An 18740-nucleotide genomic window follows, 5' to 3' on the forward strand; every position below is an offset into this window, starting at 1 on the left:
GCAGAAGGAACAGCATAAATAATCATATTTTCAAATAAGAATACCATATCAACTCTGTGACCTGGATACAGCACCAACCTCCTGAGATAGTTCCAGCACTCTGATGCACAGAAAATGCAATTTTCAGCACAGGCATTTTATTTTTCAGTGTAAACAACCTTTGGGTTTTTAAAAAATACGTATCTGGAAACTGTTTCCATAAATAATGTATAGATTATAAAAATTTGACTTGTAAACTATTGAGTCCATGTCTCCTCAGTACTCATTGTGAAAACTGAACTACGGATAGTAAGTACTCTATTGGTAGAATTCGCGAGGCAAAAGCTACCAATTTTACCCAAGATAAATTGGATTATTTTTTTAAAGTGCAAGACAAAGAAATATCAGAAACATTTTTTTCTCAAACAAAAGAAAGGGCTGAAATAAGGTAGAATTACTTTGTTAATTAGTTCCAAGTTCTGAGGTGTTCCTTTAAATCTTGCTAATTAAGAGAAATCAGGAGTGCAAGATAGCCCCTTTCTTATCTTCAAAGAGTAAAGATGAAAGAAAACAGAAAATGAAACCTCTCCACTTGGGCTGTTCTTTAAAACAGAGCTCCAAGAAAATCGGCTTGTGTTCTCCTTAGAGAAGAAAAGACCCAAGACCCAAGTATTTGCCAAGGGGGAGGGGAAGGGCATAATTAGAAGCAAGTTTCCCCATTTTATTAAATTCCTCCACCGACAAAATACACTTGGAGGTATTTTAAGTGAAACCGGCATTTAAGGAACCCCGAAAAGCAGATGATTACATGTTTGTGGCAGAAAAAAAAAGGGCAATTAAGAAAACAAGAACTATTTAATGTGCCACATAAATACAAGCGACCAGAAGTTGATTTAAAGTTTTTTCTTGCTTTCTTTTTCCTCTTTCTCTCCTCCCTTGTCATCCCTCCCCCGCCCCTCTTTCCTGCTGCAATTTGTCTCCCCTTTGTCGCGGCACGCTTGGAGAAAGTGGATGGAGAGTGGAGGAGGGGCGGGGAGCCCTGAACCCCACCCCCGGCCGCGCTCCCGCGTCCCCCGCGGGTGCTCAGCCCGCGCCCGCCACCCTCCCGCTCCCACCCTCCACGCGCGCCCTCCCTCGCTCCGGTGACTCCAGCAGCTTCGGATTTGGAAGCTCGCTGATTGGCTGGAAGCGATTCAACACACGCCAGGCAAAGAGCTTTGTCTGAGTTGAAGAGAAGTTGTAGAGATTTTCAGACTGGAGTCAGCAATCACGGGTGTTTAGTCTGCAGTCGAGCAGAGAAAGGGAAAGGGGGGGAAAAAAAAATCAAGAATCGCCCGGGAAAGACACACTGCAGACTCCGCCAGCACCCTGCAATAGATGGGGACGGAGTCCACGCGGGGAGCCAGGCCGAGGTGACACGCTGCTCGTAGCCTGGAGGATCGGCGGCGGCCACCCTCGCCAAGAGGGATTTTACGCTCCTGTCCAGAAGTCGCCACACGGTGTGTATGAAAACTGAAGTTTGTGAGCTGTTAATTGCTGTGTTATTTAGAGTCGCTTTCAAGTCGAAAGACCTGATGTGGCTTAGAGCTCTGAGTGGCGGGGAGGAAGTTGAAGGGATTGCCGGGCTGTGCTAACTCGCGCTGGGGAGGGAATCTGGGAACTGACCTATGCACCAAATGAATACTAAAATGCACTTTAGATTTGCACTTGCACTTCTGATGGCGTTTTTCAGCCACGATGTCCTGGGTAAGAATCTGAAATACAGGATTTATGAGGAGCAGAGGGTCGGATCGGTAATTGCTAGACTATCAGAAGATGTAGCTGACGTTTTATTGAAGCTACCGAACCCTTCTGCCGTTCGTTTTCGAGCCATGCCAAGGGGGAATTCTCCTCTTCTGGTAGTAAATGAGAATACCGGAGAAATCAGCATAGGGGCTAAAATCGACCGCGAGCAACTATGCCAAAAAAACTTGAACTGTTCGATAGAGTTTGATGTGCTCACTCTGCCGACCGAGCACTTGCAGCTTTTCCATATTGAAGTGGACGTGCTGGACATTAATGACAATTCCCCTCAATTCTCAAGACCCGTCATCCCCATTGAGATATCGGAGAGCGCGGCAGTCGGGACTCGCATCCCGCTGGACAGTGCGTTCGATCCAGATGTTGGGGAAAATTCCCTCCACACCTACTCGCTCTCCGCCAATGATTTTTTCAATATCGAAGTGAGGACCAGGACAGACGGGGCCAAGTACGCTGAACTCATAGTGGTGAGGGAGTTGGATCGGGAACTGAAGGCGAGCTACGAACTTCAGCTCACGGCCTCCGACATGGGAGTGCCCCAGAGGTCTGGCTCCTCCGTTCTGAAAATAAGCATTTCGGATTCCAACGACAACAGCCCTGCGTTTGAACAGCCGTCTTACACAATACAACTCTTAGAAAACTCCCCAGTTGGAACCTTGCTCCTGGATCTAAATGCCACCGATCCAGATGAGGGCGCTAATGGGAAAATTGTGTATTCTTTCAGCAGTCATGTGTCTCCCAAAATTATAGAGACTTTTAAGATCGACTCAGAAAGAGGACATTTGACTCTTTTCAAGCCAGTGGATTACGAAGTCACCAAGTCCTATGAAATTGATGTTCAGGCCCAAGATTTGGGTCCCAATTCCATTCCTGCTCATTGCAAAATTATAATTAAGGTTGTGGATGTCAATGACAATAAACCTGAAATTAGCATAAACCTTATGTCCCCTGGAAAAGAAGAAGTATCTTACGTTTTTGAAGGGGATCCCATTGATACATTTGTTGCTATTGTCAGGGTTCAAGACAAGGATTCTGGACTGAATGGGGAAATAATATGTAAGCTTCATGGGCATGGGCATTTTAAACTTCAGAAGACATATGAAAACAACTACTTAATCTTGACCAATGCCACGTTGGATAGAGAAAAGAGATCTGAGTATAGTTTGACTGTGATTGCTGAGGACAAGGGGACACCCAGCCTCTCTTCAGTAAAACATTTTACTGTTCAAATCAATGACATAAATGACAATCCACCTCGCTTCCAGAGGAGCCGATATGAATTCGTCATCTCTGAGAATAACTCGCCAGGGGCATATATCACTACAGTGACAGCCACAGATCCAGATCTTGGTGAAAATGGACATGTGACATACACCATTTTGGAGAGTTTTATCTTGGGAAGTTCCATTACTACATATGTAACCATTGACCCTTCTAATGGCGCCATCTATGCCCTCAGAATCTTCGATCATGAAGAAGTGAGTCAGATCACTTTTGTGGTGGAAGCCAGGGATGGGGGCAGTCAGAAGCAGCTTGCAAGCAACACGACAGTTGTTCTGACCATCATTGATGAGAATGACAACAACCCTGTGGTTATAGGGCCTGCAATGCACAATAACACTGCAGAGATATCCATCCCCAAGGGAGCTGAAAGTGGCTTTCATGTTACAAGAATAAGGGCTATTGACAGAGACTCTGGTGCAAATGCTGAACTCAGCTGCTCCATAGTAGCAGGTAATGAGGAGAACATTTTCATCTTGGATCCCAAGTCATGTGACATCCACACTAATGTCAGCATGGAATCTATCCCCTCCACTGAATGGGCTCTCTCAGTTATCATCCAGGACAAAGGCAATCCTCCTCTGCATACCAAAGTCCTTCTGAAGTGCATGATCTTTGACTATGCAGAATCCGTGACAAGCACAGCCATGACTTCTGTCAGCCATGCATCTTTGGATGTGTCCATGATCATAATCATTTCCTTAGGAGCAATTTGTGCAGTGTTATTGGTTATCATGGTACTCTTTGCAACGAGGTGCAATCGAGAAAAGAAAGACACCAGATCCTACAACTGCAGGGTGGCAGAGTCCACTTACCAACATCACCCCAAAAGACCATCCAGGCAGATTCACAAAGGGGACATTACACTGGTGCCAACCATTAATGGCACACTGCCCATCAGATCTCATCACCGATCCTCTCCATCTTCATCTCCAACTTTGGAAAGGGGACAAATGGGCAGCCGCCAGAGTCACAACAGTCATCAGTCTCTCAACAGTTTGGTGACCATCTCATCCAACCACGTGCCAGAGAATTTCTCATTAGAACTCACCCACGCCACTCCTGCTGTTGAGGTAAGATCATAAACTACATCATCTGGTAAAGCCAGCTGTTTGTACTCAAGGGCTGAGCAGTAATTGCACCTTTAAGACTGTCATTGATAAGTGACAAAATCCAGTTCCAGTGTGTACCTATCTCAAATATGCACTTCGTCACACTCTTCTAGTTTTATAGATAATTCACTTGCATGTAATATGTGTGATGCCAGAGAGTAAATTTGAAACTCACACTGGATTGTCTAATCAGAGAGTCCCTTCACTTCTCAGACTAAGACGCTGGGAAGAAAAAAAAAAAAAAAAAAAAAAAAAAAAACTAAAGGGACCCACTTATTCTCATTGTTAAAATCTCTTCTGAAAAAAATAATAAACATTCAGGGCTTCAGAAGAATCTCATTCCAGGACTTGCTGTCCTTGCAAAACTTTGCAGAGTATTCTGACATGGTTAAGTAAGTAGGTTAACAGCTTATTTTACTGGGTTTCTTTGGAGTATTTTTTTAAATGTCTGACCATTCTATCTGAACTGTAAAAGAAGACAGTTATTTAAAAGGATGTCTTTCAAGAATGAGCAACTCAGCTGTGTTTTGAGATTATCCAATTCTCCCTGCAATATATTTTAGCTGGGTTTCTTTCCTGGCTAGCAGCACTTTCTGCACTGTCTAGCCTATGTAAATCACTGACATGCAGAAATGATGAGCTTAGCGTGTAATAACAAGCCTCTCCTTTTCCCTTACTCAATGTATGTGAATGCTTGAGGTTTATTTTTTTTCCATTCAGAAATCAGTTCTGTCTCTTTGGTTTCCAGCAGGTCTCCCAGCTTCTCTCCATGCTTCATCAGGGGCAATATCAGCCAAGGCCAAGTTTTCGAGGAAACAAATATTCCAGGAGCTATCGGTATGAATTACCCTTTGTGTTAGCACTTAAATCTCAAGTAGCTTAAATGCTGAAGAATAAAATTATGTTTTTTTTGTTTCATTGATCTTTCTAGATATGCCCTTCAAGATATGGATAAATTTAGCTTGAAAGACAGTGGCCGTGGAGACAGTGAAGCAGGAGACAGTGATTATGATTTGGGACGAGATTCTCCAATAGATAGGCTGCTGGGGGAAGGATTCAGTGACCTCTTTCTCACTGATGGAAGAATTCCAGCAGGTAAGAGGGAAATGATAGCTATATATGTATCTTCACAGCTACCACAACACCAGGATGATGGACAGCTTCTCCCATGCTTCTATTTCTGCTGTCTTTTTCCTTTGCACTAGGAACAGTGAACAGGCATGAGACACTTACAGTTTTTTTCTTCTCAAAATCCACAATAAGCAGTTGGTGGGGAAGGAACAAATATGGGGACTTAATAGATAAAGGAGGGGTGAGTACCCGGAAGAAAACCAAACTGCTACCCTCCTCTTTCCTCTTTTTTATGCAGCAGTGCCATAGGGCACTCCCGAGCAACTCTAGAAAATTACTGGGTGGCTGTTTGTATTCCGACAGCCTGTTTGGTGAGCAGTGGTGAACTGGACTATAATTTGGAGGATGAATTTCCTGTGGTGGGAACCAACTCACAAAATCAGAGACTAAAATACACTAGAAAGGGTATACTTTAAGCACTAAATATAGGTGAAGGAATGTACCTTTGTCAGTGATGAGCAGAGTGTATTTCATGCCACTTTTCATTTTGAGTCTGTAAAGCAATGGGGAGGAAAACAAACACTGAGGGGGGACTTATAAAGCACACAGCTAGGTGTGTGGAGATGCTGTTGAGTTTTGAACCAAATTTTCCTTAGTGACTCTTGCCTCTAATTGTGCAGTAGGACCTCTGATCCAACTGAGAAAATAGTGAGAGCATCAGTAGCCATTCTGTTGCTAGGGGATGTAGTAAGAAATCACCCCTTAAGAACACAGAGGTATTCCTCTGACTATCCACATGTCTAAACCAATTGACTGTCCACCAAATGACTGCCATTTGACAATACACCAGAGAAAAAGAAGAATAGTCTACTCCCATCTTACTTCTTTCTAACATGAAGGTTTTATACAAGGAAAAGGGGGTATAAACAATATAAGGGAGTTTACCAGAAACTTGGGAAAATTCAATAAATAGAATTTTAGCTTTCATGAGCTATAGGAGTCATCGTAGCAGTAGCTAATTAGCAGCAGGAGTCCTTACTAGCTGTGTCCCAGGGCATCCTCTGGGCCTAGGCTGAGTACTTTGGGTTCATATAGAGTATTTTACCTGCCTTGTCTCACTCCAGGCTTTGACACTGGAGCTGTACTGGTTTCGGTGAATAAGTTCTTATCATTTTGAAAACATTGGTGTTATGTTAGTTGTGGTAGTAGAAGTGACATTAGTGTGTTTTCAGCTTTGAAAATGGGAAGCTTATAAAGGTTACAGTAATGTACTCCAGGCAGGTAGGCTATACCTGGGAGGGGGTTGAGATGGTGAGATCTAGTCAATTTCCACATCATCACTAATCACTAATCTATGACTTAAGTAACAAGTATTTTCTTTTTAAGTAAAATACCTAGCTTTTTCTCCTCCCTCTTTCCTTCTCCCTCTCTCCCTTTCTTTCTTTCTTTCTCTCTCTCTCTCTCTCTCTCTCTCTCTCTCTCTCTCTCTCTCTCTCTGTGCATGTGCACACATCTGCGTAAGTGTTTGCCCATGTAGAGGGCAGAAGACTGGTGTCTTCTTCTAGTCCCTTTGCCTTGTTGTCTTGAGAGATGATGTCTCTTTTAAAAGTTCATATATACACAGTTAACCAGTTGAGCAGCAAGCTTCCAGGATACTTGCCCTTGTCCACTAATGTAGAGTTACAGGGACAAGCAGCCACACTGGGTTTGTACATGGGTGCTGTAGAGGCAAATTCAGACTTCCATGCTTGCACAGATGTGTTCTTATCCAGTGAACCTTTTCCCTAGACAAGTATTTGATTTTCTATCCTTTTATACCACCCTCTCTGCAAACACTAAGTGTTGCTCATTCAGTTATGTGATTACAAGGATAGATATTTTATCTCTGGCTAGACAAATGTATAGGAAGAATGACTAGTTGCACTGAGGCCTACTGTGTGCATGACAGCATATATTTGCATGGTCCCCATGAAATCTATCATTTTAAAGGTGTACATTGCTTAGACCAATTTGAAGATAAATCTTCAACATGTCCCAAGACAGCATGCTCAAAGACAATTAGTTTTATTTTCTGGCTTATATAATGAAGTACCTGGTTGAATTTCTATGCTTCTGTGATAATATGATGCTGATAGAGCCCTAGGCCAGATTAACAGAATTTCTTAGATTAGATTACTTCCTCAACAGGAATACATGGTTATAACATCAATATTGCAGTAGATATTTTAAAATGCTTGGGGTTCATTTATTGGAATTTTAATTTATCAGGGCAATAAAATGGACAATAAAAAATGAACTATTCTAGAAAAATAACCTTGCCATTTGTGGACCTAAATAACATCTGGTGTCTTTTTAAATTCCAAAATCATATAATTTGAGTAGTTAACTGTTAGTGTATTATATATGTACTCATGCATTTATTCACTCATTCATTACTTACAGTTCTGGGAATTGAACCCAGAACACCACACAAATCAAAATTGTGCTTTCCGTCTTTGCAATGCTTCTCATATGTGTTTTCTTTTAGAAAAAAGGCAGAGTCATGTTCTTTCCCTTTCCATATTTTCCAAAGTTACTGTCTTCCATATGTTCATGGCAAGAGAATTATCTGTCATTTGAACTCAATGATGATTAATAATGGTTTCAATAAATGTTAAAGAATAAAGATATTTGGTTAATTGTAGGTAGACAATGATACACTCTAGAAAACCATCAATCTTGCTTATTAAGTGTCTTTATTTTTTATCAATATCACATAGTTGTTTAAAATTATAGACTGTGTGCATGTATGTTTGTTTCTTTTCAATTATGTCAGAGGAGACACAATTCCTGCCTTAGCTGCTTCCCGCTTCTGCATGGACTGAGCTATTCTCAAGTTACAGACAACAGGGAAATGAGCAGTGATTGAGTGATTGGTGTTGCTGCCATTATGTTCATGTTTCAACAGCACAGATTGCTGCACACTGAGTGTCTACAAAGATAAACATCTTTTAATCTTGAGCATCATTGAGGTGACACTGTGTCGACATTCTAGATTCCTATTCATTCTGGCAACTTCTACAGGCATGTTAGGTTGTAAAACTTGTGGTTTGCATAAGTATCTAGCCAGGAAATACCCCGAGTAGAGAAAAATGTTGGGCCACATCTGAATCTCATTAACAGAGATGAGTACAATTTTCTAAAGTATGTGTATTTTTGGGACTTAAGTGTCTCATTCCAACTATTTTTCTGCATTGATTTGTGAACAAATATAGATTGTGTTGCAGTGAGTGGATTGCCAGCAGGGTCATTTCTGGTCATTCATTCTTCCAATTCCCACACAAATGTAGTTTTTTTTAGCAGCTAAACAAACATGCATTTTTATCAGTTGGCTCATGCTTGTCAGCTCTTTTCTTTCTTCCTCATTCAACTTTGAACTCCCAACAGTAAGCATGTGTGTACAAAGCCTCCATGTTCCCAGTGTGTAACGTAGAGCAAAAATAGTTGTAAAAGTACCCCTGCCTAGCATTTTTCTACTTTTCTTTATTGTGTTTTGTTTACTTTTCATCATCTTTCATCTGTGAGTACTTCAAATACTCATTTTTTTTCATTTTTCTACTCTGTTGTCCTAGTAGGTGTCTTCACATGGCTTCCTCCCATGGCTGATTTACTGTACCATTGGACATGCTGGTATTCTGTATCGCTTGGCTCCTCCCATTGTCAAATCTTCATACAGTTTTCATAAACTTTTAAGAACCTTTTAACTTTGTTTTCTTTTGGCTCAAAGTCAATCCCTGACTCATGTTGCAAAGCAACACTGAACACAACTATTGTATTTGTATTCCAAGTCCAATGAAATGCACTCTCCTCTTAATCTCAGCTTTGTCAGTTTTGAATCCTTTGCCACAGGCATAGAGGCGTCTCTTCCCATAGCACACCAATCCTTTGTACACACTGCCTCTGTTACAGGAAAAGCTGCCTGTTCCTCACTTTGTGTACCTAATGTTGCTCACCGCTTCCTTTGACTGTGCTCTGTCTTTTGAAATACCAGCATTCACATCTACTCCTTTTCCTTTCTTAACATATCCGGAGTATCATCTCATTTGCCATTTTACCTGGGTCTGTATAATAGTTATATGCAGCTTAGAACTAGATTGTAGTCCTTTGGACAGCCAGGCACTGAAAGGGCTAGTAGTTGATGGGATCTTCAAGTATAACCTATTAGCCACTCCGTAGCCAGTGGCTTGACTGAAGTTCTCTCTTCTACTCACTGCACAGCTTTCCACCCTACTTGTAAGGTTCAGGACACTAATAAAATCCACAGTCATGTAGTGGCACAGAAGAGGTTCCATGTCCACCTGTCGCTATCACCATAAAAACTTATCACCTGAGAAGGCTTTCAAATATTCCCAAGAATAGGAGAAAAGGTGACCATTGCTTAGCTTCTCATGATCCTTGCATATGGGATGGAACATTTTCAGCACTGAACCCACACTTACTGTCAAACTGTTGAATCTCAAGGGTTAGGGGTGAGATTAGAACATCCATAACAATGAACATACTTTCCTCTGCTCCTCTTACCCCTGGTATCTTTCATTTTTCCCCCTTCCTCCCCGTGGCCTCATTTTTGCTATCCTTTCCAGAAGTCTGCCTTCATAAATTTTCTTTATTCCGTTTCTTTTAATGTGCATGTGTTGTACATTTGAGTCTATGTATGTTTGCAGGTATGTTGGTGTATATACATGTGTGTGTGTGTGATGAGTGTGCCTGTATGTGCTTACCCATGCATGTAGAGTCCTGTGGTAATACCTGCAGTCATCTTCAATAGCTCGTTCATCTTATTCAATGAGACAGGACCTCACAATCAAACCAGAGTTCATAGATGACAGTAGTCTAGCTAGCTATCTTGTTCTGGGGATACCTTGTCTCCACTATCCAAGGCAGGAGTTACAGGTAAACCACCACATTCACTTGGTGTGTCCATTAGCTTCTAAGGATCCTAAATCCAGTCCTTGTAATTGTGCAGCAAGTGCTCTACCCACAGAAAAATCTCTCCGGACCTCCTTTACATTTTAGGCCAATTAATTATTACATAATTGAATTCCCACTTATCTATTGTGCTATAAATGCCATCCACTGCTTAACAATCATTCCTGAGATGATTGTGTTAGCCATGAGGGTCATGCTGTTATATTATCTTGTTGCCTACGTGCTCATTGTGTTCAGGTAATATGGTCAAGACCATTAGAATCCCAGGTAATTTTTTGTCCTTAGTAAAGAAATCAAAGCCAAATGAGGCGGGTTTTTGAAGAAGTTCTTCCCAAGCTTAAGCCAAGAATTGAGGGCCAAAACAACAATCCCAGGTCTGTTCTTTCTTCCATCAGGATGAGAGGCAGACAGTATACAGAGGTCTTGTTTACATGTTTAGAGACTTGGAGGACAAAGCAGGGGCTGGGGGTGGGGATATCATCATGGTGATAGCTTTCTGCTGAGGAAACCTAGGTGCTGTTTATAGCAGTGGCTTTTTGTTCCTTTACTGTTTTCTTCACTGAATGGATTAAAAGGAAGGTTGACAAACACTTCAGTGTAGCACAATACCTGAAACTGTTCATCCAAACCTGTGTTTTTATTTAAATCACCCTGGTTTGTTAGGTTGAATCTTTCTTCACAGCACAATGACACAGTCATCCCTCTTAAGTCCTCTAAAAACAAAGGTTCTTTGCCTTGATTCTTAGACTTTTTCCAATGTTTTTCATGCTTTATAATTTTTGGATTCATATATTCTGGCCCCTTCTCTTATAGCACTTGTGTTCATTTTTGTTCCTCAATTTTTCCCATTCTCTGTTAAGAATGGAGGTCCAGGGGCAGCAAAAGACCAGAATTAGCATGAAAGTCAGTGATAGAGAGCAGTGACTTCCACGTAATTAAATGAGATCATTATTTATCCCCTTCTGCTTACTTTTCATTCAGAAATTATCGGAAATACAATCTTTATACAGCGCTTTGACCAGTCTGTAGAGATGCTATGGTACACATAGTGGGTAATTTCTTCCCATAGCAAGTAGTGTGGCATGTCACAATTTCAGCAATAGCCAAGCTGGAAATCCTTTCTCAGCAGGTACTTCTATAAAAATCAGTGTGGAACATATCCCTATGGCTAGCATCAATACAGTTTTCTTTTAGATATGAGGGTTCCTTTACATTTTCTGAAACTCTGCCCTTTGTCTTAAAGTGTAAAGATAGTGACAAGACAAAGTTTTCTCTGAAATAACTGGTTCTTCTATGAAATATACTTTTGCATATCATTACATAGCTCAGGTTTCATGCATTTTAGCTGCTCTATATACTGAATTTATTTTTCTGCATTTCTCATTTGTAGTGTTTTTTTTTAGGAATGTGGCCACTTACCTCCCACTAGGTAACTGGAATGAACTTTTCATATTCTCCAGCTTTGAGTGACTTTTCCATGCAGTTAAATATTAATGTATTTCAACAGCCCAACTCAAGATACCTAAGGTAGTAATTAAGAACAACTTGAATTGCTATTTTAATTAACTGGCCAGTATATAATGTATAAAACCCTTAGGAGAGACTGATAAGGACTATAACTGGAGAACTAAGATTCTAAGTGCCTCCATTCAAATAAAAAGCAAGTCAAGAGTCCTTATTATCAAGAAAGTTAGTGAAAGATATGTTGGAGAGGTTACCTAGTGTAATTCTAAACCAAAGATCCCAACGTAAAGTCTATTTCTTGCTGTTGTCATCATACAGCTTATGTTCATTTTTTGCTTGATCACCTAAGTGTTGGCTTTTTGGTCCATGTTCATGTATAAATAATCATTTGGTTTATGGTTTCAGTAAACTACTAAAAATGATTGTTCCATTCCCTTTAATAAATGGAGGGATGTAAGAGTATTCATGACAAATGGGTCCATAAAGCCAACATACCAATGAAAAGTAACTGTAGTCTATCTAACATCTCTAATAACAGGTTAGCACCATGACAATAGTGCAGAAACTTCTCTTTCTACTCCTAAGAATAAAATAATATTCCCAGTGGCTTTGAGTGATGCCACATTCAATAACAGACACTCCTTGCTTTGTTTGTTCTCAGCAATGAGGCTGTGCACAGAGGAGTGCAGAGTCCTGGGCCACTCTGACCAGTGCTGGATGCCCCCGCTGCCCTCACCATCCTCTGACTACAGAAGCAACATGTTCATCCCGGGAGAAGAATTCCCAGCACAGCCCCAGCAGCAACTCTCCCATCAGGGCCTTGATGATGACAGCCAGCCTGCTGAATCCGGGGAGAAAAAAAAGAGCTTTTCCACCTTTGGGAAGGACTCTCCCAGCGATGAGGACTCGGGGGACTCCAGTACATCATCTCTGCTATCAGAAATGAGCAGTGTTTTCCAACGCCTCCTCCCTGCCTCCCTAGACACCTATTCTGAATGCAGCGAAGGGGACCGCTCCAACTCCCTGGAACGTCGGAAGGGTCCAGTGCAGGCAAAAACTGGGGGCTACCCACAAGGGGTTGCGGCCTGGGCAGCTAGCACACATTTTCAGAACCCCACCAACAGCTCTGGGACTCCTCTGGGGACTCACTCCAGTGTGCAGCCTTCTTCCAAATGGCTGCCAGCCATGGAGGAGATCCCTGAAAACTATGAGGAAGATGATTTTGACAATGTGCTCAACCATCTTAGTGATGGGAAACATGAACTAATGGATGCCAGCGAGCTGGTGGCTGAGATAAACAAACTGCTTCAAGACGTCCGCCAGAGCTAGGGGACTTTGGCTGACCTCTTGGGTTTCTGTGTGTCGAATTAGGGGACAGGGAAAACCCCGAAAAAACTGGCGTTGCCAAATAGTTGCATTTATCATAAATGTGTCTGTGTATATTGAATATTAAATACTGTATTTTCGTATGTACACGATGCAAGTGTGATTATTTTAATCTGTATTTTAAAAATACATTTGTACCTTATATTTATGTGTAATTTAACAGACAAATTTTATTTTTTTACTCCCATGACAAACATGTTTTTCCTAATCATGCAGAACTAGCCACTATTTGAATCTATATCCTTTTCAACCAAAGGTACTGCTTAGATTAGTTAAGCTGGGGCATAATTAGGCTCTATGAACAACCCTATTAATGCATTAGGTAATTCTCAGTTTCATTAAATAATGCAGCTCCCTTTTCAATATTTACAGAAACACTGAGCAATTTTATGATTAATGTTCTCACTACTTTCTGTTAGCTATGATAGATCGCTTTTTACAGCAATATGGACAAATGGCATAAACCTATTTTAGACCTAGACGCATCCTGAGGTGTTTATGGGAAGCCAATGACATGGGAATTATTCATAGCAATGCTGTGTTCATCCATGTTGCCCAGTAGTGATTGGATCCTATCACATTGGCTTGGTCTTAAGAACATTTATTTCCAGTAGCAATATATCTACTTATAATTTAAACTAAACAGTGAATCTGATTTGATCCTTGCCATATGAAATGTGATCTAATGAAGTGGAATCTGTACTCTGAATGAATAACATTATGTATTCTACCAGCATGGAGTGTTAATAGACAAAGACAGATATGTCAGTACTCCATCCCCCATCCCCACGGGGAGTAAATAGAATTGATTTATCTGAAACTCCTATTTGAATTTCTCCTTCTCTTTTCATAATACTTGAACATTTGTAGCAACAGCATTGTCTCTTTTGGCTGTAATCATTCACTGTAAGCTTTTGTCTCTTGTGCATGCTTTCATGGTTTTGCTTGTATTCTTAGCATATGAACATTTATAAAGTCGTTTTTTGTTACTGCAATTTTGTTTGATTTATCGTGTGGCAAGTGGAAACTTTATTTATTGTGCTGTTATCTTCCGTGTGGAATGCCTTGGTACTCAAGATCTTTATTATGGCTATTATCATTTATGTTCAAGCTTCTATGAATGTTATTTCTATTAGTACACTATCTTAATTGTACTCTCCTGAAAATTTTGCTGTCAGTGAAAATAAAAGGAAAATTAAAGCAAAACTAAGAAACTGTCTACATGTCAGATCCCTGCTCTGATGTTTTAAATGCTTCCTGTGCTCAAAACTCTCCCTGAGGGGGGATTCAGCATTGGGCATCAAATGACAGAAAGGGAACAGCCAAGTGGCTTGGCAACCAACAAAAACACACTGGAAAGGAAATGAGTCAGAGACCTGTCATGGGAATGAAACTAATTGATTGGATTTCTTCTGTATTATATGATCTGAATGTATTTAGTGGAAGCAAAAAAACCCAAATATTAATAGCTTTAATATTGCTTAAGTTACAGAAAACTTTCTCAGAACATGTCATGCTAAGTTGAGCAAGGAGAAACAACAACCTCACAAACTTTCCAAGAGGCTAAAATACAATCCCCCGCACCCATGGCTTCCCCACAGGGGATTGACATGTTATCTAACTGAGATAACCCCAGAATGACTAAAACTAAGATATTTAAATTCACAAATGAGTCCCACACTAAATAGAATGTATTATCTCTTCCAAAAGGCACATTTGCCTCAGTAGGTGGGACTGCAACTACAGGCAAATTTTTCATTTATTCTCAATAGATCACACTCACTAATGCTAAGCTCATTTAAATATGCTTTTCCTTTCAATTCCACTTCCCTTCAGTAATATTATCATTAAGGAAGACTTTCACAACTTCACTGCTCTTAATTCATAGCACCAGCAGTAATTGAAGGAGCAAAGCTAGAAATAGAGATTTTGAATAATGTGAAATACATAAAACACACCATTCCCACACCAGACATTCCATGTCTCCAACCACTGAGCTCTCCTGGCTTCTCTGGTTGTTCTTTCTTCCCATGCCCACAGGTTAAGGGAGTATTCGTGCATAATCTCAGATTATTTCTCATATCCCTTTCCCCAGTAATATTTTCATAAATACCAGGATGTCATCTGAATGTACAGTAGTCTAACATCTCATCCATTTTTATCTCCTTCTAGTTCACCTAGTTCCTCCTAGTTCCACATTTCACCTTGGCTTGAAACAAACAATTAGTAATTAAGGATGTCTTTCTCATTTATTATTCCTCATTTCCTTTGGTCCCAGAGGATTCTTTTCAATACTACTCAGTGGCAAACCCCCACCAAGGAAACTGTTTTCCAAGAAATAGAGTGCAACACCTAATATGGGGTTTCACAGATCCTTGTTGTAACCAGTGCCTACAGAATGCTGGGATGGACTCAAACTCTTCACAGGTCATGTCGTGATTTATTCTTCACTGTTTCCTGTTTTAGTATTTAACAGACTATGGCTTAAAACAATCATTTACATTCCTTCTCCTGTCTTCTGTGAATCACACTCACCACTTACTAATATATAATTATTAAAACTCTGCTTGTCTTACTGAAGTTACAGGGAGAGTCATGCATAGTAAAATCAGTTTGCTTTCCTTCTTTCTTTCTTTCTTTCCCTACTAATGTCAGAGGATTTTCAAAGCTGAATTGAAATTACTGTCGCATTGAAATTCAAAGAACTGTGAATTTATGCGAGGAGCAAGCAATTTCATATGGAAGCGATTGCATGGAGGAGAAAGAAGTGTGTCTCCAACCTGGCACAATCTCACACAGCTGAAGCAGGTGTTCCCCAGTATTCAACAAATTTGTATACTTTCTTTTCTGTCCTGATATTTCTGTTCCAACTCAGGGTATGTCAATAACATGGTATCACTGAATCAAAGATCAAGGAGACTCTGGTTGAGTGATGAATATTCTGTGTGAAAATTAAAACCAAACTACAAAAGATTTAATGATTGATGTGAAGCTTTAAAACATTCCAAAGGAGTATATATTTGAAAAGAGATAGTGACTTTGAATTAATTATTTTTCCATTGTGTTTGTGTGTTTGGCTGTTTGTTGTGCATATGCTTTCATATCTGCATGGGCACACATTCATAAGTGCATGTGGACATTTGGGGTTGATGTCTGGAGTCATCCTCCATTGTTCGGCATTATTCACGAAGGCAATGTCTTTCAGTGAAAGTAGAACTATTTGATATGGCTTACCTTGCTAGCCATTTTGATTGGAGACTGCCCTGTATCTTTCCATCATGCAAGATTACAAGGAGTCCACTATGCCCACCTGCTACATGGATTCTGTGGACCTAACTCCATTCTTTATGCTTGTCTCATGAGTACTTTAAGCTCCAAACCATTTCCCTAACCCCGAATTATTTTTTCAAATTGCAGATTAAATTCATAGAATAAAACTTACTTTGGGCTCATAAGGTATCTTTCACTGTGAAAGTATAAGTAATCAAACTAGTTGTAAACACTTAGGATATGATGTTTTTTTCCAGTTGCGATGAACAGAAGTATTTCTGTATGTTTACATAATTTGAAGTTTTCATTACATTTATTAAGTTTATCAGATCATCAAACAGTCATGTGGTCTAGTTCAATTCTTAGAGTCACTTTCAGAACTATTCCATATCACATACAGCATGTTGTAATTGAAACAGCTTAATTGCCTGAACTGTATTTTCATTTCCCTCTTATATTATTGATGTCATAGTTCAATATATATGTTCTGAAATGATTAACAGGGACTTTTAGCCTATAGTATGGACCAAAACTAGAGTAAATGTGAAAATGGTGGTAAACAATCTTCATTAATTTGCTATATTTTATTATATTCTATCCTACACAATATGAGGATCTGCTAGAACATCTTATGTGGGACTGACATGATAAAAATTGCTATCCATATTTTCTGACTTCTAAAATAGTAGGAATACAACCTCCTCTGGCACTTTAAAGTAATAGTTTTCAATTTCTTTTTATGACTTCTGAAAGATGCTCTTAATTCTTGTTTGCCTGCTCAGATTTTATCTCTTCAATTTATTTCTTTAGTGGTATTCCCCCTTAGTAGCATATTGTACAGTTCACATTTATAGCTTCCATCTCCAAATTTTCACAGGAATATAGTTTTCACATAACCACCTAGATTTTTATCATTTTCTAGTGTGTTTCCTTGTTATCAATATAATTGGCAACATATTTCTTAAATACAAAGCTAATAATTTCCACTTGCAATAAACCTCATTCTTTTGATTCATTAGTGAAAAGGTAAGTTCACAAAAATCAAGAACAAAATTAATTTTGTTTTTATTCTAAGTTTTAAAGTACATGTTTTGGGTTTCTAAAAGTACTTGTATACAAAGCTCAATATTAAGAGAAGAAATTACCTTTTCCCAAAATACAAAATGTTGTTTAGGAATTTAGAATTAACTGGGAAAGGTGATTTTATGATTGAATTTAAATGCAAAAAAACCCAGAATATCAAGAAAAGGCCTTTACATGTCTCCTCTCTCTCTCTCTCTCTCTCTCTCTCTCTCTCTCTCTCTCTCTCTCTCTGTGTGTGTGTGTGTGTGTGAGTGTGTGATAACTTTAGTAATTAAAGTATGAAGTCTTCAGGGTGAGTAAATTTAGGAGGGTGAAAATATAAGCTGTTGGTGTCTCTTTTGTTCTTACAGTCATGATCTTACAAGAAGTCATTGAACAGAGCTTGGGAGGAAGTTGCCTCATTCCCTGAGCCTCTTGGTCATGGAATGTAGGCATTTGAGGGAGAGGTGCCAGGTACCAGACCTCTAGGGAACAAATCTTCTGTTCTTCACCCTTGGATGACTGGACTGCCAGTCTCTAAAAGCAGGGATGGTGGATAATATAGCCCCCATTACATTTCAAAGTGCTTTTATCTAAATGAAAGCAAGCTTTCTAAAAGCCCAAGGTCCATTCTTGTTGTATTAAAGGTACATTCTGCTGCTGCTGAAAATAGATAACCTCATGATATTCTAGACAGAAACAATGCAGATATTTTCTCTGGAAGTGGGCCATTGTGTTAAACAGTGTTTTAGGTCCTAACTTATCTACAAAACTTCATGTAAATTGTGTTAGACACTGCTAATTTTTGTCAACCTGGTAAAAGCTAGGTGCAACTGGGAAGACGGAATTCCAAATGAGAAAATGCCTTCATCAGATTGTCCTGTAGGCAAGACTGTGGGCCTTTCTCTTCATTAATGATTGATATGGGAGAGCTCAGTCCTGTCTGAGCAATGGCACCCCTGGGCAGGAGGTTGTATGCTGTAGAAGAGAGCAGGCTGATCAAGGCATGAAAAATCAAACTAGGGAAAAACTTGGCAGTGACAGTGGGTGTAGTCATCAGGGTTTTCTTGAATGATGGACTCATAGTTGAATGTATCTATAAAAAAGTGTGTGTTTGTGTGTGTGTGTGTGTGTGTGTGTGTGTGTGTGTGTGTGTGTGTGTGTGTGTGTGTGTGTGTTATTTATTAGAATGATTTACAGACTGTGATCCAGCTAATCAAACAATGGCACGGCCCAGATTAGAGGCAGCTCTTCCCACCTCTAAAGATCTGGATTAAAGGTGTGTCCTTCCACCACAAATTAAGCAAAGATCCCTCACAGATGTGCCCCTCCACTTTTGGATTTAAT

The 18740-nt window shown here is 39.9% G+C and overlaps 1 protein-coding gene across 2 annotated transcripts; it reads left to right on the forward strand.

Moving 5' to 3' along the window:
• The first annotated feature begins 1087 nt into the window (after window positions 1-1087).
• Pcdh18 (protocadherin 18) lies at window positions 1088-14280 on the forward strand. 2 transcript variants are annotated; one of them, XM_027394923.2, is made up of 4 exons: window positions 1088-4133; window positions 4921-5009; window positions 5104-5267; window positions 12337-14280. In XM_027394923.2, exons 1-4 carry the CDS (start codon window positions 1647-1649, stop codon window positions 13002-13004), a joined length of 3408 nt encoding a protein of 1135 aa, XP_027250724.1. In that variant the 5' UTR covers window positions 1088-1646; the 3' UTR covers window positions 13005-14280. The 2 variants fall into 2 exon arrangements, with proteins under 2 accessions (XP_027250724.1, XP_027250725.1); XM_027394924.2 differs by having other exon boundaries at window positions 1089-4133; window positions 4924-5009.
• Window positions 14281-18740: the final 4460 nt, after the last annotated feature.

The sequence above is a fragment of the Cricetulus griseus genome (genome assembly GCF_003668045.3).
Source record: "Cricetulus griseus strain 17A/GY chromosome 1 unlocalized genomic scaffold, alternate assembly CriGri-PICRH-1.0 chr1_0, whole genome shotgun sequence".
Taxonomy (NCBI): Eukaryota; Metazoa; Chordata; class Mammalia; order Rodentia; family Cricetidae; genus Cricetulus; species Cricetulus griseus.